At 54.4% G+C, this 20,166-nt stretch overlaps 9 protein-coding genes across 9 annotated transcripts; 5 read left to right on the top strand and 4 right to left on the bottom strand.

Annotated features, from left to right (window-relative positions):
* Positions 1-1,540: 1,540 nt before the first annotated feature.
* On the top strand, positions 1,541-2,911 carry IWZ02DRAFT_437890 (uncharacterized protein; the record flags this gene model as incomplete). The annotated part of the gene is made up of 3 exons (XM_066766676.1): positions 1,541-1,582; positions 1,635-1,736; positions 1,790-2,911. 3 exons carry the CDS (start codon positions 1,541-1,543, stop codon positions 2,909-2,911), a joined length of 1,266 nt encoding a protein of 421 aa, XP_066617546.1.
* Positions 2,912-5,070: 2,159 nt separating this feature from the next.
* Positions 5,071-5,744, bottom strand: IWZ02DRAFT_163278 (uncharacterized protein). Its single transcript, XM_066762093.1, has 2 exons — positions 5,418-5,744; positions 5,071-5,359 (listed from the first exon to the last, which is right to left on the bottom strand). The coding sequence occupies exons 1-2, from the start codon at positions 5,479-5,481 to the stop codon at positions 5,115-5,117; spliced, it is 309 nt and encodes a 102-aa protein (XP_066617545.1). The 5' UTR covers positions 5,482-5,744; the 3' UTR covers positions 5,071-5,114.
* A 1,734-nt stretch (positions 5,745-7,478) lies between these two features.
* Positions 7,479-9,254, top strand: IWZ02DRAFT_466221 (uncharacterized protein; the record flags this gene model as incomplete). The annotated part of the gene is made up of 2 exons (XM_066768487.1): positions 7,479-8,205; positions 8,273-9,254. Coding segments are annotated over exons 1-2 (899 nt in total), but the record flags the coding sequence as incomplete, so codon positions are not given.
* A 243-nt stretch (positions 9,255-9,497) lies between these two features.
* Positions 9,498-10,296, bottom strand: IWZ02DRAFT_163229 (uncharacterized protein). Its single transcript, XM_066762092.1, has one exon. The coding sequence runs from the start codon at positions 10,186-10,188 to the stop codon at positions 9,739-9,741; it is 450 nt and encodes a 149-aa protein (XP_066617543.1). The 5' UTR covers positions 10,189-10,296; the 3' UTR covers positions 9,498-9,738.
* Positions 10,297-11,738: 1,442 nt separating this feature from the next.
* IWZ02DRAFT_163083 (uncharacterized protein) lies at positions 11,739-12,625 on the bottom strand. Its single transcript, XM_066762088.1, has one exon. The coding sequence runs from the start codon at positions 12,304-12,306 to the stop codon at positions 11,842-11,844; it is 465 nt and encodes a 154-aa protein (XP_066617542.1). The 5' UTR covers positions 12,307-12,625; the 3' UTR covers positions 11,739-11,841.
* On the top strand, positions 12,544-13,183 carry IWZ02DRAFT_437888 (uncharacterized protein; the record flags this gene model as incomplete). The annotated part of the gene is made up of 2 exons (XM_066766675.1): positions 12,544-12,611; positions 12,652-13,183. The coding sequence occupies 2 exons, from the start codon at positions 12,544-12,546 to the stop codon at positions 13,181-13,183; spliced, it is 600 nt and encodes a 199-aa protein (XP_066617541.1).
* Positions 13,184-15,161: 1,978 nt separating this feature from the next.
* Positions 15,162-16,355, top strand: IWZ02DRAFT_495333 (uncharacterized protein; the record flags this gene model as incomplete). The annotated part of the gene is made up of 2 exons (XM_066770128.1): positions 15,162-15,200; positions 15,255-16,355. The coding sequence occupies 2 exons, from the start codon at positions 15,162-15,164 to the stop codon at positions 16,353-16,355; spliced, it is 1,140 nt and encodes a 379-aa protein (XP_066617540.1).
* A 720-nt stretch (positions 16,356-17,075) lies between these two features.
* On the top strand, positions 17,076-17,906 carry IWZ02DRAFT_437886 (uncharacterized protein; the record flags this gene model as incomplete). Its single annotated transcript, XM_066766674.1, has 1 exon — positions 17,076-17,906. One exon carries the CDS (start codon positions 17,076-17,078, stop codon positions 17,904-17,906), a length of 831 nt encoding a protein of 276 aa, XP_066617539.1.
* A 478-nt stretch (positions 17,907-18,384) lies between these two features.
* On the bottom strand, positions 18,385-20,129 carry IWZ02DRAFT_163212 (uncharacterized protein). The gene is made up of 3 exons (XM_066762091.1): positions 19,809-20,129; positions 19,373-19,735; positions 18,385-19,285 (listed from the first exon to the last, which is right to left on the bottom strand). The coding sequence occupies exons 1-3, from the start codon at positions 19,992-19,994 to the stop codon at positions 18,863-18,865; spliced, it is 972 nt and encodes a 323-aa protein (XP_066617538.1). The 5' UTR covers positions 19,995-20,129; the 3' UTR covers positions 18,385-18,862.
* Positions 20,130-20,166: the final 37 nt, after the last annotated feature.

Below are 20,166 nucleotides of genomic sequence, written 5' to 3'. Positions count from 1 at the left end.
ACTGCTCGAATGAATGTGGACAAGGACGAAGAAAGAGGATGAAGAAAGAGGATGAAGAAGAGGACGTGAAGGGATGCTTGAGTCGGGTCGATTTGAGTTGAATCGGGCCACACGAGTCATGCGCCGCTCGCTGCAGCTCCAGCTCCAGCTCCAGCTTCCCCTCGCCCCGTCCAATCTGACGACACCAACAACAACAAAGCCCAGCTGTCCATGCCACGACGTGCACCACCAACCACTTTTAACTACCGCTTTCACCGCCGACTCCTCCTTGACCCTGAGCCCTCCCATCCCATTTTTGCAAGACGCGCTTTCCGGCCATCGCATCGCCATACCTCCGCCGCCGCGTTGACGACCTTACAACCGGGCTGACAGTGAAAATTAGGAGCAGAATGGGTGGAACACTTTCAAGCCTGGACGAACTAGCCGAGTCGCGACGGTGGATGGCAAGCGCTGCTCCTGTGTGAGCTCGAGCTGCCGGGCTGCTGCGTGCCGATGGCGGAGGCGGCGATGAGGTAGGTTTGCTTGTCGCGGATGATTCAGCAGATTCACTCAAACATGAAGAACCAGAGATGGAGCTGTGCAGATTGACTGGACCCGACGTCGGCTTGGGTTCATCTCCACCCAGCCTCAACCTTCATCGACCGTCTCTTTGCTCCACTGCCATCCTCGTCCGCACACTCGTCCAGGTTCCTTCGCGGGTCTGGTCTTGCCTCACATTTTGACTACTTCAACACTGCAGTCCTTTTGATGTCGGGAGCCGACAAGACGAACAACTGGGCCACCAAATACCGACAAGTTCAGCTCAAAACCTCGGCCCCAGCAGCGAAACCTTTGACAGTGGCGTTGGATTGATCAATGCGCAAAACATATCCCGTGTCGCATTGGACAATTTCGCCTCTCATCAAACTGCAATTGTGAAACCCGCAAAGAAGTTGAGGACCACGAAAAAGTCGTTGGCCGCAATTGCTTGAAGTAGGCACTTCGGGACTTGCCAACAGTACCAACGTGCGGCGATTCTTGTCTGGCGCATTCGTCCCCAAGTCTCCCCAAGGATACGCCAGGGCTGAAATAACTTGGCACGGGACTCACTTCAGCAGTGTGGACATGAAATTTGATGATGATTGGACGCTTGCTTCCTATCGGTTCTGTCTCGCGGCCCCAAACCCCATCCGAATGTATCTAAAGCCATGGAACGAAATTGACAGCCCGGTCGCCGGTTGACGGGTCCGAAATTTACGAGAACCCTTGGATGACGAGCTTGGTCTCACTGGCCTCTTCTGTATAGCTGGAAAAGAAATCAGGTACAGCGCGTGCTTAACGATGGCGTCCTCCATCTCACATGTTGATAGACATGGCGAGCGGCTCTTGATGCTCCTCAGACATGCGGGATGGGCTGTGCAAACGACAACTAATTCACTCCCTCCTGTCTTGCAAGTCTCCTAAGCGGCGATTTCAAAAGTGAGGTATATGTGCCACGGCAAGCTTCTCCCAAAGCGTCCTCGACAACTCCTCTTCATCAACTTTGGACAGACAGGCAGACATGGCGAGCCCGACCACGACGCCGACGAAAAAGCGCAAGGCGGTGAGGAACACCATGGCCATTGACCATACGCAGGCTGACATGTATGTTTCAGTGTGACGAGCCCAGCTCACAACGCCTCTACTTTGTCAACGTTGGACAAACGGAAAACGAAAGCCCAATAACGCCGAAGAGACGCGGCAAGAAACGCAGGGCGGTATGTAGGGAAGCATTACCATAGGCAGGCACAGCTGACCCGCGCGTTTACAGTGCTACGAGTGTTACGCGCAACACCAGCGGTGCATGCCGAACGACAATGATTGGCAGGGCCCTTGTGTAAGGTGCCAGAACAAAGGCCTCAATTGCACCATGACCCCGAGCGCGATTCAGCAACTGAAGAGCTTACACGCCTCTCTGCTTGCCATGGACCCCGATGCTCATCAGGCTCTGCTGCGGGAGCTGCTCAATGACACGAAAGTTGGCGAGGAGCACAACAGTCCTTTGTCCGACGCAGTGACGCGACCACCTGCAGCAATGTCACAGAGCAACAGCCCCCTGTCTAACGGCACGACACAACCACCTGCAGTAGCAGCAGCAGCGTTGCAGACCAACGGGCCCGTGTGCAACGTCGACCTGCTTTTGTTGTGCTGGCAAAAGTTTCTGCTCCAGCAAGGGATACCGGAATTGCTACGCGAGTGGTGCCCTACGACAATCCCGGCGGCTCCTATTTCAGCTGGTGCTGCAGCAGAGCCCGTGCAACATCAGTACGGGAAGAGTGTTGGGAACAGCAGCGGCATCGACTTTTCTGTTTCCACAAACTCAGAATCGTCGTCTTCATCGTCTGTCGGCACGGCACACCTGGATCCTTTCCCAGCCTTTTCCGACTCAGCCATCTCGTCGGGATTGAGTGCAGCATTACTGGATCTCCCCGAGTGCAATTCCGAGTGGTCCACTTCGTCGGCCGCATTGTCGTCTTCATCGCCAATTGGCGGCACAGCACACCAGGGCCCTCCCACTCTCTCTTCTAACTCGGCCACCACCTCATCAGAATTGAGCGCACCGATCGATCTCGATGACCTCCTTTCCAAGTATGATGATGTTGATCTTTTCAATAATGATCTTTTCGAAAATGTTGGCGATATCTTCTCCGGTCATGACACGATGACATCTTGGTTCCCATTGGCCAAGCTTGATGACGGCAACCACAACAATCCCAACGACAACCCAAACCGCCACCACCACGGCGGCGGCGGCGACCCTGACCCTGCCTGCGCCTCAGTTGCTTTTTCTTCTTCTTCATCTACTGCCGCTGCTACCGCTACAGTATCAACCCAGCAGGTCAATAATGGTGGCGCGTGGATCGACAGCAACGACATGCTGGGTTGGCCGTAGGGGACATCTTCATCATTGACATTCAAACGTGACATGGAGGAAGACGGCCGTCCATGAGTAGAATAGCGGCCCGCCGTGGCCTGCGTACATGGTGGGTCAGCAGGCAGGCATCTCTCTCCGGCCCAGCAGGTCTGGCTGGCCACGAGAGTGCAAGTGCGCGAGGGAAGAGGCACCTACGCATATTTTTCTTCTCCAGTTCAGTTCAATTCATTCGCTGTTTGCAGCCAGCCAGCCAGGCTTTCTCGGTGCTTTTTCCTTCTGGTCATTTTCTGAACGGTAGTCTCGCCTTGAGCTTTCAAATCGATATATTGTCCATCTCCAGCCGCATCGCATCGAGAACCGGGCTCGCAGCCACGTGACTATCTCGCTTACATAAACGTGACATCCGCACCACCACTCCGACTCCGCTGCGGCATCGCATCACATCGCTGTCACCACAACCGAACCTGACTACTCTCTCCCTCTCATCCCCGCAGATAGTGAAAGCAAAACTGACTGACAGCCGGACTGTTCAAGCTTACTTGGTTGGCCGAAACAACACAAGGAAGGCAACGCAGTAACACCTCGCTCGCTCGCATCATTAAAACCTCGACTCGGCTGTCACCCTCCCGCCAACACGCCTGCCCTCTCCTCAACCCTCTCTCTCTCCCGCGCGCGTCCTCCACTTTAGCCTGCCCTCCCTCCACCAACACCGCCGCCGCCGCCGCCGCCATGCACCGGCCGAAGCGCCACGTTCGCGTCCTCCACCTCCCCTCATCTTCGTCTGCCTGCGTGCCTGCCTTCCCTCCGCCATCCATGCATACATCCATACATATGTGGGCCATGTCGCCATGTCTTTCGCGCACGAGCGGTGTATCTGAGCTGCAGTGCTTGGCTTGAATCGGACAGAGACAGAGACCGATGAGAATCTGAAGGATCAGAGAGGTCGAGACGGATGGACAGCGAGATGGCAACGTGGTGGGATACGAGATGGTAGAATGGTTGACTCAGTGTTAGAGCGTGTGCTTCCAGCATCAGCATTGTCATCACATCACGCACATCCATGGCTTCTACCTCGACGGTATCAATAGATGATGAAGAAGGAAGGCAGGCGGTCAAGTCATCGTCGTTTTGAGCGCACTATTTGCTGGCGGCGGACGGCAATCTCATTGATACCACACACACACACACAAGTAGTTCTTCATCGCTCCGCAGAAAAGCAGGTAGATCGGTGTTGCGTTGTTAGGAAACACACAAGGCAGGACTGTGTATTTTCTCATTACAGTGAGCAGGCCTGAAGACGCTACGAGTCCAACATTCAGCCCCGTCATGGCCAACAACATTCCGGGGTAAGCAAACAAGCTCAAGAACATGTAATAGATAGACGATGAGAGCCGACACAACTCTCTTTTCTCCTCATTGCTAGAGCTCATGACAGCGCGTAATCAGCTAGGTGCGCCTCTAGAGACGAACTCACTCGCTCACGGCGTTGCCAGACAGCCTCCGTGATGGTGCCTGAATCTACTTTAGAAAAGGTCTGATATGCCTCCAACCAAGTGCGCGTGCAACAGGCCGCCGAGTGCGGTCCTGTATGGAAAACATTTCTTCCTTGTGACCTTTCTTTCAGCTGCCGGTAGATTTATAGGTCCGGAAACTCGTAATTAAATCTGAGGCCAGCTACTACTACCACATACATTTTCCTATTTTTGTACCCATGTTTGTCACTTTTCCCTAACGGAGACGGGTAGGGTGAAACAATAGGCAAATTATGAAGAAGCGTGGCTAGCTAGTAGACATGCCGCCAACATCTTTCTAACACCTAGACTGTTCGAGCAGAGAGCTGCCACCACGAAAATTCATTCATCGACGCTTTTCCTCGCCTCGCTTTGCTTGCCCGCAAACCCTAGACAAGAGTATTAGTAGCATTCATTCACTCCACCTACCAGGATGACAGCGCAGCCCGCTTGCCCGCCAGCCCTTTCCTTAAGTTTAGTTTCCAGTTCTCTCCTGTTTATGTGGCAAGGAAGAACTTATAGCCGGCCGGGCGGCCGAGAGAAGAAGAAAAACACATTCATTAGATGTCTTATGCAGTACATACACAACATGTTAGTCTGCCTGCAAAGTACTGTCCTCTAGTCCACCTGTTCAACACTAACACCACTCTCTACATACACTCAAGACTGCGTTAGACGGGAAATGACAAGACTAGGACAACATTTTAAGCCTAGACGGAGGAGAAGGGTAAAAACAATAACAATAACAACAATAACAATAATAGTGTAAGATGCGAATGGGCTAAGATAAACTGCACGGCGATTAGCAATGTTAGGAACACCACCATTCTAAGGCCGGCCGGCTGGTCAATGGCAAGCAACAACAAAAAAGGGGATGGATGCGTTAAATACACACAGATAAGAGTACGTGCGGGCGGCTCCGACAACTGCTTGCCGTACCTCAACTCAAGCACAACTAACCTCAAGCATCAGAAATGACCCAACAGACGCCTGCGCAAAACCCGTCGACACACCTTTCACTTTTCTCCGAACCAAGGTTTTAAGAAGCTTTCTTCTTCTAGCGCCGCCTTTTTCCATCTCATACCTATCCCACAGCCCGCGCCTCGGTGGTGCCGGGCTTGCCCGTATTGTCCCGCCGCTCTCTGTGTGTCTTTCTTTGCTCTTGCTGGTTATCGGTCGGTCAGTCGGTGGGTCGGTCGGTCGGCCGGGCTGAGCAGGGCATTGGCTGGCTGTTGTTGTCTTCGTCTCTCAAAGTTTCGGTTTTGGCGTGTCATCGGAGGACTGCCGTGGGACAGGAGATGATGCACATATCGATGGCTGCCTGCCTGGACAAGCCAGCATATGAGATGGATGATGACGAGCGCAAGCGACGGGAGCGGACCAGGACGAGATGAATGACGGTAGATTTAATTCGTAGTGGGGAGTGGCGACTGAGCGGGAGGGGAGGGCGAAGACGACGAGGATACATGGTTACCGGTAAGTTGTCAAATGTGTTGTATTGTGCTATGCTGCTGTGTTGCTGGAGTGGGCGCCCGCGCATGGATAGCCAACACCTCCAACCCGGCCTTGGTTATTGCCAGCGGCCAAAAGAAACCTACCCCATTCAGGTACCTCTACCTCCGAGCGCTCGACAGAAGCGCATCTGCCTTTTTCTGCCTGACTGAAACCATACGCAGCTTGGGCGGGCCTTGCGGGAGGCCCTGACACGCTTGCTGTTGCTGTTGCGACAATTGCAGTCCGCCATTTTTGTTGCTGTCGGACTCCTGCTCTGATCCATCACCAAAGCGATAGCTCCAGGTTTTGTCGTCTTTCGCTGTTGTTTCTGGCTTTGGAGCAGAATACTCTCCGATGGAATCATGTGTGACGGAGGCTGTCGAGGGTCGCGATCTTTGACTGGAAACCGGTCTGATTGAAAGGTGAAGAATTTCAAGGGAGAGGGTATGCACCATGCACAGTCAAGGCGGGAGAGACCGTGATGATTCTGGACTCGGACAGAACAGCAATGACCCGAGGTACCCTGGCAGTTGGCGGGGCCGTTCGAGGCGTCTAAAGGTGTAGCAACGGTATTTTCACGCGCCTTGTCATGTTTTACGGCCATTGAAATGGATGTTCGCAATGAGAGCAACCAAGGTGCGTTGCTGCCAGACAATGTGTCGGAGACACGAGAGCACCAGCGGCAAAGGGCGAGCCGTCAGATGGGTTTGGTACTAGGGTCGATGTCGATGGTGGACCCTATGAAGACCTCATCTTCATCGCTGGCAGTCACACGTCTCTGAGCGGCGCGTCAAAGTCGATGTGCATGCGCTTGTTGTTGTCGGCGATGAGCTTGCTGCTAGGGATATCTGGAGCGTGGCCCTTTTCCGCGCAACCGGCGTGACATTGCCAAGCTGGATGTCTTTCTTCTTCCAAAAATGTTCAAAACGTTGTTATGCGACTAGGCCTTGTCAGTTAGAGCCCCATCCGCCGCCTCGCCCTCGTTGTCAGCCCAGGAAAGTATACGACGAGCCGGCAAGCCATTCGAGTTCGGTTTGCGGGTACGCGGAGTAGGACGAGGGGAAGGCCGGACGTGCACGCAGGAGAAAGTGATGGCGTCGGGTAATCTGACGGACCTTTTTTCTCTGCCTTGCGCGTATGTGTCCCATCTGACTTTCGTTCAAATTTTGTCGGCTACCAAGGTCTCGCGGCGCTCTGGTTTCATTTGGGCAGGGAGAGGAAATGCAGTTGGATTCTGGACACATGCGAAAGTCAGTCAGCGCGATCCACAGCCAAAGTGTAGCGTAATGACGAGTATGGTGTACAGTACCATAGAGGATGTGAATGTTGCAGAGGGCGCTTTGACGGCGTGCGCGACATGACGGAAATGACCAAGCGGCAGGTTTGAGGGTGGCGGCGAAGGGAGGTGCGCGAGATGATGATGCTTTTGGCAACAAGTTGACGAAGGGTGGTGCCTGTGGATGCTGTGGATGTTAGAGGAGGAACCGATGTCGGGTGTTTACTTAGTGAGAGACGCCAGATCACGAGATGACATGTCGGGTCGGAATGTCGGAATTTCTCGTGCCGATAGTACCCGGACCTGACTTCTCTGTACAGAAAAGCCACGACATGAACACCACCTGCCCGCCCCGACGTCTTTTCTCTCCACCCGACCCGGACAATTCAACTACTCGTACATTCCACGCCCTCCCTTCGCCGTTCCTCGTCGAGATTTTGTTGCATGACGACGCCCTGGACATGGACGCATGTTACCCACACAGACACGAAACAACTGGCGTGCGCATTTCCGTGGGCGCGCAGCCAGCCGAATACCAACCATGACGGCAACAAACGCGAGCCGCACGTTCAATCTGGCCACTAGAGATGTCCATCTACCTACTTGAGGCGCTTTCCTCGGCTTTTCCATTGTTCCTCATGTCTACATACTTGAGGCCACCTTCATTGTTCCTGCGCCGCCGCATCCGGCAACGTCTTTGTAACAAGGTCCTGCCCGACCGACGAAGGGGACAACAATGGAGCCTGGAGAGCCGCGGGCGAAGAGGTCGGCGTCATGGCCTCTGGGCAGCAGCACCGACGACGAGCTATTGCAGCAAATGCCTGCCGTGACGCGCTCCCAGACGGCCGCCGCCAGGCGTGCCATGAGCACCTTTGCCACGGCTCGTGAAAGCCTCGCGGCCACCGCGCATCAAAGACGATATCCTTCAGGCACTGAGCGTCATGTCGCGTTTCGTCGTCGTCTGCGCAGGTTGTCATTTGTTCCGTCTGAAGAAGAGTTCAAAGAGAGCGGCAGCAAGGCTCTCGGACGAGGTAGGCACATCCATCTTCCTTGTCGCTATCCGTCTGTCGTTCCATCTACTGACTGATGTTTATGCAGAATCCTCGTCCTTCTCCTCCTCCGATTGCTCTCCAGAAGCCGCCGACCACGACCACGACCTCGACCCCGACGAGCAGGCCGTCAAAAACACTCCTCCGTCCACACCATGGTTCCTGCGCACGCCAATCTACATCTCCTGCTTCTTCATCCTCGGTTTCCTCGTCGGGAGCTACCTGCTGCTCCCCGAGAATCTCGGCGGCCCAGCAGCAGCAACAACAACAATGGAAAGCTCGCCAAAGCCGCGCTTCTCTTACGGGCCCTCCGACTTCCGCGTCCTCGACCCCATCGCAACAAGGGCGTTTGGCGTCAGCAGTCTGCTGCCCGGGCCCAACGGCTCGACCGCCGCCGCGGAAACGTGCCTTGATACAGTGTGCGACGCGTATGGCGACATGGTGCAGACGTGGCAGCCAGAAGCGTCCAGGTTCAGACCGTGGGTTGGTTATGGTGTGTGCAAGGGAATGTGCCAAGTTATTGACGCCAAGATCGGGAACGCGCTGCTCAAGTGTCTGAATGATGAGATGAAGGATGAGCGGCGGCGCAATGGGAATGGTCTTTTGGATAAGAGGGTCTGTCTCGATCGAGAAGAGAAGAAGAAGAAGAGTGACTGAGGCTTGCCTGCCTGTCTGCCTTTGGCCTGGGAAAAGGGTTTGGTGCGTTGTTGGTGCCTGGTCTCGTGGTTCAGAAAAGCAGCATCTTACTGGGTTGCGCGTAGCAGAAATGGTTGTGTTCTGGCGGCGGCTTGATGCAAGACATCCTCTGCTCTCCCTCTCTCTCTCTTGGTTCCTCACGCTCTACACACATCCTCCTTGCCTGCCTGCCTGCCTGCCTGCCTGCATGTCCACTCGGTGATCAGGCGAGTGATTGCAAGCGGCGGCGAGGGTGATGCGAGAGCGATTTCATGTCTTTCTTCTTTCTTGCCTACAGTATGATTCGACGGGAGAAAAAGAATGAAAAAAATGAAAATGAAAATGAAAAAAAGCGAAGAAACAGAAGTGAGGCTTTCCTCTCTCTCCCTCGCCACTTGACCCGAGAATAGGGCGGGCGCGCGACTCTCTGCCCGGCACTGCAGTCGCCAGACAGACAGACAGACAGACAACCGCCAATTCCAGCAATCATGTTCGGCCCCAAAGGCTAGACTTGGAGAGATACGTGACGCGTCTTGTTTTCTTTCGTTTTGACTTTGTTTCCTTCCCTTTTCTTATTTTTTGGGTTTTTTTTTTTTTTTTTTTTTTTGGTTCTGTTTTTGGTCTTCCCTTCTTTTCTTTTTTTCCCTTTCTCTTTTCTCTTTTCTCTCTTCTCCCACTGCCAGTCTCCGCGCTGGCTGCCCCGTCGCCTCATGCGTGCCATGCATGTTGCCATGCGGGAAACTTGGTGGCTGGCCACAGATAGAGAACCGACTGACCGACCGACTGACCGACCCGAGTGCCGCCGTACAGTGTGCACCCAGTACACGACACTCGGTTCCATCAGATCAGCTCCGATGCGAGCCCAAGATAAGAGAGGCAAACAGCAGAAGCATTGGGTTGTTTTGTTGGTGGTGGTGATGGTACCATATGCGTGTTCGGTTGGTCGGTCGACTTCTTGAGCTCGCAAGCTGCGCGCGACAGAGGTCGAGGACAGACGTGACGAAGATTGATTGATTGACTGATTGTTGGTTGAAAATGTACATCAGATGCACGACCCACAGTTGTTTGTGCCCGATTCAAGCGTACGTGTGTACGCAGCTGCCGTGGTGCTGAGACGCCGTTGAGCGAAGCGACAGGCTGGATATCATGTGCCGTGTGCACCCGGTACGCATAATCCTCTTGGGGTTTGCCTGATGGCTCTGCCACAACCTGACCTGAACCAGCCGGAGCTTGTGCTGCCGCGTCAAGAAAAACGGTTGGTGTTGTTGCACGCCAAGCAAGATGCAACATCGAGATGGGGCTGTATTGCTATCACACCACACGCTGGCAAGGTCAGCAAGAATTCGCAATTGGAAGGAAAGAGGAGGGATTACGTCAATGCGCGAGCTGGTGGACAGCGGCAAAGGACCTGACGAGGCTCAACATTGATATCTAGTCGAGAGAATGCCGCTGCAGCCCGAAATGGGAAGACTCGAAAAGAAGTGTTGAACAAAGCGACGGGTCAAATGGTGGGGGAATGCCTGGTGTCTAAATACGTAGATACCCTCACGCTCAGAAGCGACCGGTGCAGACCAAAAATGAGGTCTAGCGGCGAATTCCATTCGGCTGACTGGACTTGGTTGTGGAGTAATATGCCGCCAACTGTGTGGGTATTATTTACTTTCCTTTTTCGGCCCAAGTCCGCCCACAGCTGCGACAATCGAACAGGAGACAATTGACACGGCCGACAAAAAAGCCGCGGCGGTTCTGGCCGCTATTCCATCTGCCTGTTGGCCTTCTTATTTCTCTCATTCAAGCCTACTGCCTGAACTTGAGCGTCCATCATCTCACCAGGTATGGTAGATAGTCATTGCGGCGAACCTCCGACTTATTCCTACCATATTCTCCCCCTTATCATCCTCTATCCTCTCTCTCGTCTTGGACAAGTGCTTCCTGACCTGATACCAAATTCTGAACCTTCGCCAGTCATCTCATTGCCCCATGCATTGTGAAATCATGCCTCAACGAAACCGCCACCAGCGCTCGACCGGTGCGTCGGATCTCGAAATGAGCTTGGCTTGGGCACCAGGCTCGTTGCAGGCGACTTTGAGGAAGCGGCGAAGAGGAAGACGGCGAGGCATGGTGAATCTGGTGTTGTGGTGTGGAAGAGTGGAGAGCTGCGCAAAACCGTCCTCGCGAGCATGCTCTGTCCTGTGGCGCAAGTCTTTACACGCTGTGGAATCGCTGTTCGTCATCCCGCACGCACTGATTGGAGTACATGGTGAGTAATAGTTGCTTGCATGGTTCCGGGCCTTGAACGCACTTTTCGGAGAGCGCTTGGATCCGGGCGGCGGCGGCACGGACATGGCAGGCGTACGGCAGTCTGGCGCTCGCTTGAGAGCAGCGACTTTGATGCAGTTGATGATGCGACGGTGATTGAGTGGGGGAGTGAACGCAAATATAGGTGCCCGGAGAGGTGGAGAGGTGGAGAGGTGGAGAGGTGGAGAGGTGGAGAGGCGGAGAGGCGGAGAGGGTGCGGGTGTTGGCCTGGGTCGGCCCGACTCGCGCCTGTTCCTTGCGCATCCGACCTGGCGACCTTCCCGTCAGGTCCTTTCGCCACAACAACAACTATCTGATCTATACAGCACCCCCTCTTGCACAATCACCACCGCCGTCAATGCACCATGTCTTCCTAGGAAGGGAAGCAAATGATCGCTTTGACCAACGGCCACGACCAGACGAGGATCGGGAGTGGTGATGTTGATGGCGAGCTTCCAGGACGCCGCAAGGGCAGAAACTCCGGCATCAGGTAACTATTCAAAGACAAGACCTTCCTACCCACCTACCTCCCAGCAGCTTGTGCATCGCAGCCCAACAGCATCTTTCTTTCCCTCGTTATTTTCTCCTTCATCAATCAAGCCACCATTCCACCTACTCCTGCCGCTTCCACCACATCAGCAGTCGTCACCACCGCCGCTGGTCTCCTCCGATTCCGCACACGACCGCAACTCTGCCGCTGCTAGAAAAAATAAACCCCGGCCGACTCCAACGCCTCGCTTCGCCTCCCTTGGATGACAGCCGGATAAGCAACGACGCGTAGGATACAATACAAGCAAGAGCACACAGGCAAAAGGAAAACAGGGGCGCGGTTGCATGGTGGTTTTGCGTTGTTGGGAGAAACCGGGGCTGCGGAGCGTCGCGCTGGCTGCTCGCCGTTGCGTTTGCGCCGTGGGCTGTGTCGTGTCGTTGCGACAAGTCACTCCTGTCCCTGCTTTTGTTGGGCGCGTTGATGTGAGTTTTGATGACGACAATGACTGGCTTCCGTTCACCTGCTGGTTGATGTTGGCCCTTGATGGCGATGTGACAGTCGTCCAAGTTACGCTCCTTGTCGGTGTTTAGGAGCATTATCCAGGCGTCGCCGCTAGACATCCCTTGAACGCACCCACAAACATGTCGGGAAGGGGAGGAGGCGTACTGCGCTGCGGGGCGGTCCACCCGTTTGCCATGTTCTAAAACTCCCGGAACGCCCCTGATCCGTAGCAGCGGCGTGGGTTGATAGATTTTCCTTCAAATCAGACTTGGTCAGTCTTGCTCCTCTCCCTCTGACTCTTGGAATCATTTCTTTCTCCTCTGTCTGTACCAACCCTGCTTCCAATTACGCCATCAATGCCCGTTGAAATCCGCTACAAGGACTCTTGCGACCGTCCGGCTAGAAAGAGGCGCCGCTACTGTGAGTATCTGCACAAAATTAGGAGACTGGCCAGCGTGTGACAGTGCAGATTCTCCAAGCCCCTATCTTAGCAACATCCGGGATGGAAATGTGAACGCTGTCGACATCAAAGAAGAAGAGGAAGAAGAAGAAGGAGAAGGACAAACCGACTACAAAGTCTCTCGTGAGGCCGCAACGACGTCCACCCCTGCTGCTGCCGCGGCTGGTGAGGAGAACAGTAGCAATCGCGGCGATACATCCCTTCGCAGCGGCAGCGCAGCCCAAACAGCCGACGATGACGACGACGACGACGACGACGACGACGACGACGACGACGATGACGACGAAATCGAAAGCGACTACGACTGCAACAGTGCTTGTTCCACGGCGGCCAGCCAGGTCGACAAGACGACGCAACCGTCACAGGCAACCCTCGATGTGATGCGCAGGGTCGCGGCCGACATTGACTCGACTGTCCCCCTGATCCGCGAAGCTTGGGGTGACGCGGTGGGTGCTTGTGGCAAAGGAGCCGTGCGGGCAGACTTTGCGCTTGCGTGCAGTCTCCTTGAGAAAATTGCTAGGGACATTGGGGAGTGAACACCAAAAGCAACGCAGCGACCGAACTCATCCTGTCAAAGCTGCCGAAACCGTCCAGCAAACGTCGCAACCATGCTCCCATCCCGTATCAAGTCCTTCAACTCGAAATGCGGGTTTGGCGCCCTGTCTGCACCTTGTTCCTGGCCGGAACGTTTTCCGATGCATCACTACGGTACTACGTAGTAACTACTTGTCTGCAGGGGTCGCAGCAATTTCTAGGGCAATCAAACTATCGAGACTATCTGTGCAATCTCTATGTGTGTGGGCCTGTTTATTTACGGAGGAGCGGCGAGCCGTTGGTCGAAGATTTCGAATCGGACGTGATCTGTCTGTCAAAAAACAACACCAAAGCAGCCTGCGCCGACGGCCAATCAGGTGAGTAAGTGCCGACTCAATAAGCCGGTCTGCACTCATCCGTAATCGCCTGATCGCGCGCAAGTGAATGAGCAGTCGTATGAGTCCTGATCCTGTTGAGACGCAGCAGGCCGTCGCGACTGTGAGAGACGACGGCAAGCTGCTTGGTGTTGTTACACCAAACTCCTGACACTTTCGAGCCCGCACTTTCTCCCATGGTTGCGAGCAGCACATTCGTAGACTACAGCCAGTATGTACCTTGGTGCAAATGCATCTCTCTGTCACTTCGTTTCCTTTTTCCATCCTGAATGTCAAAATGGCAAAATGGCTGGAAAGCGTAGACCCGTTCGCCGCAGCAGTAACAGGAAGCTGAGCACGCCTCGTCGCACCAGCCCCGGCCCAATCCGACTCCACGTCGGCAATAAGCGTCTGCACCAGGGCGAGGGGAAGAGGAGATGTTGAGTGTTGGTCAACTGTGCCTCCGGGGTCCTGTCCTGTCAGCGTTCCTCCGATCCATGTCCGCTCTCATCTTCACGTGGGCAGTCCTCCCATTACTCTTGTCATTCTCCGCCCATTATCCTTGACTTGTTGGGGTGGGTTTTGCCCGCCGAGCTGGACTTGTCGCCCCAGCGCCCGCCTTCCTTGATTCCAGCTCAAGCGCGCCAACCAAGCCTTGCCTGACCACCCGTCGGATTGTCATATCTCCTGCCAGACCCCATCATAATCGCCGGCCCGACGCGAAACCTCCTGGCCGACGCAGCCAAAATTCCTTTCCTACTCGACCTTTCTTCCAAGGCTTCATCAAGGCCGGGTTGGCTTGTCCGGCGGCGAGGTCCGCGTGTTTGTGGGCCGTTTCGACCATGGCGCGCGCGCGAGTGCTTCTCAGGCGAGGCTTTGAGGTGTTCTGTTGTTCGGCGGTCGTGTTGAAGGTCTTTCTGGTGTGGAGAGAGTGGGTCTTTGTATTTTGTTGTTACTTGAGCCACTTGGCAGAATCCCCAGCCACGTTTTTCGCCGCAGCCGCAGCCGCACAGCTACACCGCCACAGTTGCACCTCTTCCCGTCCTCATCTGGCCCGAACCACAAACTCACTGTCACCTCGTCCACATCCCCACGCACAATCAAAACACCCACCCCCTCTTGATTTGTCTCCTTGGTGTCGATTGATTCCTCCTTAACGACATGCTTGCTGCGAGAACAAGGACGGCTCGTGCCCTTTGTTGCTCGGTCTCGATGTGGCGGTCGACGGAATGCTCATCATGTCAAGATGACGGTGCCTCACTTCGGGTAGTCACTGACGTCGCAGGTGATTGGTCCCGGATGGTAGCTGTTTTGACGCTCTCCTAGACAGAACAGTCACTTCTTCATGAGATGATGCTGCTGTGTCCAGGTCATTCCACTACATTCGTTCCCGCAGTGCTCACGAGTTGACGGAACGATTTTCTGAACGCTTCTCTCTGTCAGAAAGCTTCTCTCGACTTCAGGGATAGAATGACATGAGAGCTTTCCAGATCGTCTCCAAGTAGCGAAGTGACTGCAAGCCTAGTTTGGATAAAATGCGGCCTTTTGCTTCCCTCTGTTTTGCCTATCCACCTCCTCTGCTCGACACACCACGTGACTACACAAGATGGACGCGCCGGATATCCAGGAATTGTGTGTGCCACAGGTAAGCAGACCGGCAGTAACAGATGCAAGCACACTGATGACTTTTGTTCCACAGTCTTTTCTCGGCACGCCAATTGAAGCCAACCGCGAGCCGATTCCGAGGATCGATTGGGAAGGACACCCACTTGTTCTGACCACGATCCAGCGCTGGATGGTCGCCAACGGCTTCGCCGCGGGCGGAGCCAAACCTGTCCAATGCGAAGGACTTTTTGAGCTCTTCAATCTCGAAAATGAAAATACGACATTTACCGAACAAAAGAAGACGACGTTGCGTAGGCGTCTCTTGCGCAAGGCAAATGACTACACCAAGGCTACTCCCGCCGAAAAGGTACTCCCATCATCAGCCCTACCATCTACAAGCGTCCAAGCCGAGACCAATTCCTCGAAAAAGCCCGAAATACCATCTACGACTACCCACACATCCAAAATGTCTACCAAACACACCCGGCTGTCCGATCAGTTATCAAGTCCGGTTTTCGCCACTCGCGCTGTAGACACACCACTGACAGCCACCCACGCATCCAACATGCCCACCAAAAACGCGCGACTGTTCGATCCGTCGACAGATCCCATTTTCGCGACTCGTGCTGCAGAAGTTTCATCCAAAACCACCCACAATCCCAAAATGCCCACCAAACATGGTCAACTGTTCGACTCGGCAACAACTCCCATTTTCGCAACTCGCGCTGAGCGTCGGCCGAGTCCCTTCTCTCCTTCGGAGTGCTTGCCTCTGCCCCTTCCATTAAGCGACAAGAAAAGCACCACCGGACTTGCTGGAAGTTCAATGGCTGGGCAGCTGTTGGGCGAGACACAAAGACAGCTCAACACGGGGAAGTCTCATCACGTTCCAGAGTCACCAAATCGAGCCATGAACATAACGCGACGCCAGATGTCCAAGGACGACTACTTCACCGCTGTCGCGTCGGAGTACCACTACCACAAAGAACTCAACGCGTTGTACGATGCATTCCGCAACTCCTCTCCAAAAAATCACATAGCCGCTGCCGCCGCCGTAGACGCCGAGGCCGCAACCCTGCGACGCCGGCTTGTCGAATGGTGTGCGCGCAAGCTGGAGGCGTACCACGAGCTGGAGATGGAACGGGGTGAGCGGCGCGCTTCGAAAGCGGCTGTGGATGGAGAGACGCAGTTGGATTGAGTACAAACGAAGTTCGCGTGTTGGAGGCTGTCTATCTTACAAATCCCCCTCTGCTGTCTGTCTGTCGGTCTGTTTTTCCCCTTTGCGAATGGATATTTGTCCTATCATGCGTGCATTGCAACACGTGGAGGGTGATCCGGGCGTGTGTCAAATCGATCTCCGCCAACTTGACAGCTCGTCTTGCGTTGGCAAGTCCAGCTGCGCGCTTCGCTTCGTCCATTTTGCTGGAGTCGGCTTCGAGTTTCTCAAATGGAGTGACGACTGTCTCACCTTCCGACGTGGTGGAATTTTCTCCATCGTCATGCGGTTATTCACTCAGTCAGTAAATCAGCTATTGGAGTCGCCATCGACTCGAACTTTGGGCGGCCGGTACTGTTGATTCTTTTGGTTTCTCTAGGACCGATTCCATTTCCATTTTGACTGTCTTATGAACGTCGGCCGGTACTGTTGATTTTTCTGATTTCTCCAGAATCGATTCCATTTCATTTTAACTGTCTCATAATCGTCGGCTCTTTTCTTTTTCGGCATGAAATCGCGTTTGCTCCCTTTGCCGCTTTGGGGTCCGCGCCGTGCTACCCCAAAACGGCAATATCCCGATCAAGCCATCGGCATTTGACAAGGCACCGTGGAATAAGAACACAGCTGCCTGCACCTAGATCTCGTTACATACATCGACGACTCTTTCACCCGCACAAACTCAAACCAAACCCCAGCTCCATCATGCCTGTGTGTACCGGAATCACCCGCGAGGGCAGACAGTGCAAGAAAAATGGATCCTACGACGGCCGCTGCCACCATCATTGGCACCAGACAGAAGACTCTTCAGCAGCATCAATGGTAGGGCGAAACCCCTCTGATTGTGACGCCTCTGCTGACTTCTGCATCAAGGACCGGCTGCGAAACTCCGAGGTGCATGCGGCTCTTCCGGTAGACAACAACGACAACGACAATGACCTCCTCATCCCCTTGACTCCTCCTCCGCGACGTGGACAGGAAGTTACCATGTCAACTGGACATGATCCATGCCATGAATATCCTGTATTCAGCCCTCTTTCAGAGCGAAGGATCAACGACCCATCTGCGAGCCAGCCTTGTCAGCCGTTCTTCCATCCTCGCGACATCATGCAGCAATGCAACGACGCGCAGTTCGGCCCACCCAACGCAGCCATCACCATGGCGCCGGAAGAAGAGCAGCGGCACGCCACAGGCCCTCCTCCGCCTCTCCCCGTCTGGACCACCAAGCCTACGGCGGCGGCCGTCGCGCGTGTCACGTCGCCTTGCTCCAGCAGCAACAACGCAAGCAAATCTGAGCTCTTCTCTCACACCATTCGCCAGGCATCCGACAACATCATCAAGCACATGGACACCATTTGGGCGGTGTACGCGAACTCCAAGGCCGCCTGCACGACACGTGGTCTGGAACTCGACGACGTGGCGGAGCGCGTTCTCAATTTGCAGGGGCGCATGGTGGAGCGCTCCGTCTTTGAATTTGCCGACTTGCTGGCGGCGTTGATGGAGGAGGGGGAGGTGGGGGCACACGGCCGTGGTTGAGAGATTCCGGTTGGAGGACGAAGATCGAGTGATGGATGGAACGGCCATTGATTGAATTTGTGTCTTCCTCTTTTTTCCCTTTGTCTTTTTCTTGCGGCCAGTTGCGATCCCACTTTTTTTGTGCAGGACAAGTAATGGCTTTCAGTCTCTTTCTTAGTTCCCAAAATTCAACTTTTTTTTTTTTTTTTTTTTTTTTATAGTTGCCATTCTAGATTGTCCATGTCAGGCATTAGCAGTAACCGGTCGAGCCGTAGCTACGCTTCCGCATGGGCAACCTTTCAATGCTGTGCTCAGAGACGGCATGGCACAGGGCCATTCAATGCGCAAAAACACGCGCCATCCGAACACCTTTACCTGCTCGACACACAAGGAAGCACTCTGAGAACTCCGCTTACAAGCAGCCAGCTCCTGAGACTTGACTGCCATGTTCACTTTTTAATTTTTTTTTCCTCCTCCCACAGCGACCAGGAATATTTTCCTGTTTCTTTATTGCATTCAATTTGCATCTGCTTTTCGTGTGTGTTGTTCCGAGTACCTGACAGAAATGACGGCGCCGTGCGTCACACTAACTAACTGCTGCTGGCCAGTGGATGGCATGACGCCTCTGCGGGGGAGAGACGAGAGGGGGAGAGGGATGGAGATGAAGGGAAAAGGAAAATCGTTGCGTGTTGATTTTTGCTGCATTTGAACCGACGCGCGTTTCTTCCTGGTCTGGCGCTTAATCTATTCAATTCACCCCTGCTCTTATCTTTCTACTGGTGTTTTGCGAAAAGTAGCAGTAGCAATGCTTGCCACTTGGCTCATAATCCAATTGAACCAAGATGGGCTCTTCTTGAGTGGCACAAGCCGTCCAGTGCAGTATACTTTGCAGGTGATGCGCCCGAGACAAGAGTCAGAGCACCTACCTATCACAATTCTGCCACTACTGTAACACAGACATGCTCCAAGGCCGTTTTTCAACCATGACCGACAGGCCGAGAGATAGCTCTTCTCTTCTTCACTGCTGCATCCTCCAATTCCATCTCCCACACTTTGCGGTCGGTCTTCCGAATCTGCCAACTGCAATACGCCTCCAACATGGCGCTCATGCCCTCCTGCTGCTCGCGCACCGACCGCGAGTGGTTCGCCATGAGCTCCTCAAGCAATTGTTCTCCCTCGGCGTCTGTCAAGCCACGACGCATCGACTGGTGCTGGAAGTCGCCAAAGAGCTGCATGTAGCGCTGCGTCATCCCGTCCAGGTCTGCTTTGGCGGCTTCGTACCCTTGCTGGCATTTTTCCTCGTCGCGCTTGATGTCGTCGAGAGTGAGCGGCGGCGGCGGCGGCGCGTCTTGTTGTTGTTGGAGGACTGCGTCGCGCGTCGTTGTCGTTGCGGTGCAGGCCTAGATGGATCCCGTCAGTGAGTGAGTGAGTGAGTGACCTTCATGCTTCGACGACATTATTGCGGTGGTGATGGTTTTTTACTCTACCTTTTCAAGCCAGGCCAGCGAAACGTCGCCGTCCCAGCCGTCTTGAGCCCAAGCAACCCTCGGCCTCGGGTCCCACGTCCCGGAGTCTGTGACGATGCCTTTTTCCCTCAGCATCGGCAGCTCCTCCCCCTCCATGTAGTCGAGCAAACTGCGCCGCAGCGCGTTGGCGACCTCGCTCGGCTTATCTCTTCCGTCGTTGATGTTGAACAGTGCGAAGAGTTCTTCGCAATCCTGAGGCGTGTGGGCCGAGTTGAAGGACACGCTCGCCATCCACCGACGTATCTCATCCCGGGACTCCGGACGCACCCCCCATTTCACGGATGGAATTTTCTTCCCAGGGTCGATGATGACGCCCAAATAAGACTATCGCGATGGGTTTATTCAGTACCTCTCCATGATGTGCCAGACGCTCGGTGTGGGAAGTGGTAAAACTTGCTCGTCCTTTGGTTTCTTTGGCAATTTGTATCCTGTTGTGCTCACGGCTGGGCATGTTGAAGACGAAGAAATCGACAGTCCGATGTATTTGGTGAGTCAAGTTGGGGAATGGCAATGACGGCGGGAGAAAGGGCTTCGACAGAGGCAGCGAACGACCCATCATACCCGCATAGGTACACACCACCATCCACTGGCTGAGGAAAATTCAGTCTCCGGCTGGCGACTAGTCTGTCTGCAAGAGTCCGAACTGGCCTGATATGGCCTAGGCAGAGGAGTCACACACACTCTCTCTGCAAGACTTGCGGTGTGACGCAACGTCACACAAGCTCGTCCAACAGTACAACATGCAGCAACGTCGG

The sequence above is a fragment of the Phyllosticta citriasiana genome (assembly GCF_038021145.1).
Source record: "Phyllosticta citriasiana strain CBS 120426 chromosome Unknown IWZ02scaffold_25, whole genome shotgun sequence".
Taxonomy (NCBI): domain Eukaryota; kingdom Fungi; phylum Ascomycota; class Dothideomycetes; order Botryosphaeriales; family Phyllostictaceae; genus Phyllosticta; species Phyllosticta citriasiana.
This window is presented reverse-complemented; position numbering and strand designations above follow the sequence as displayed.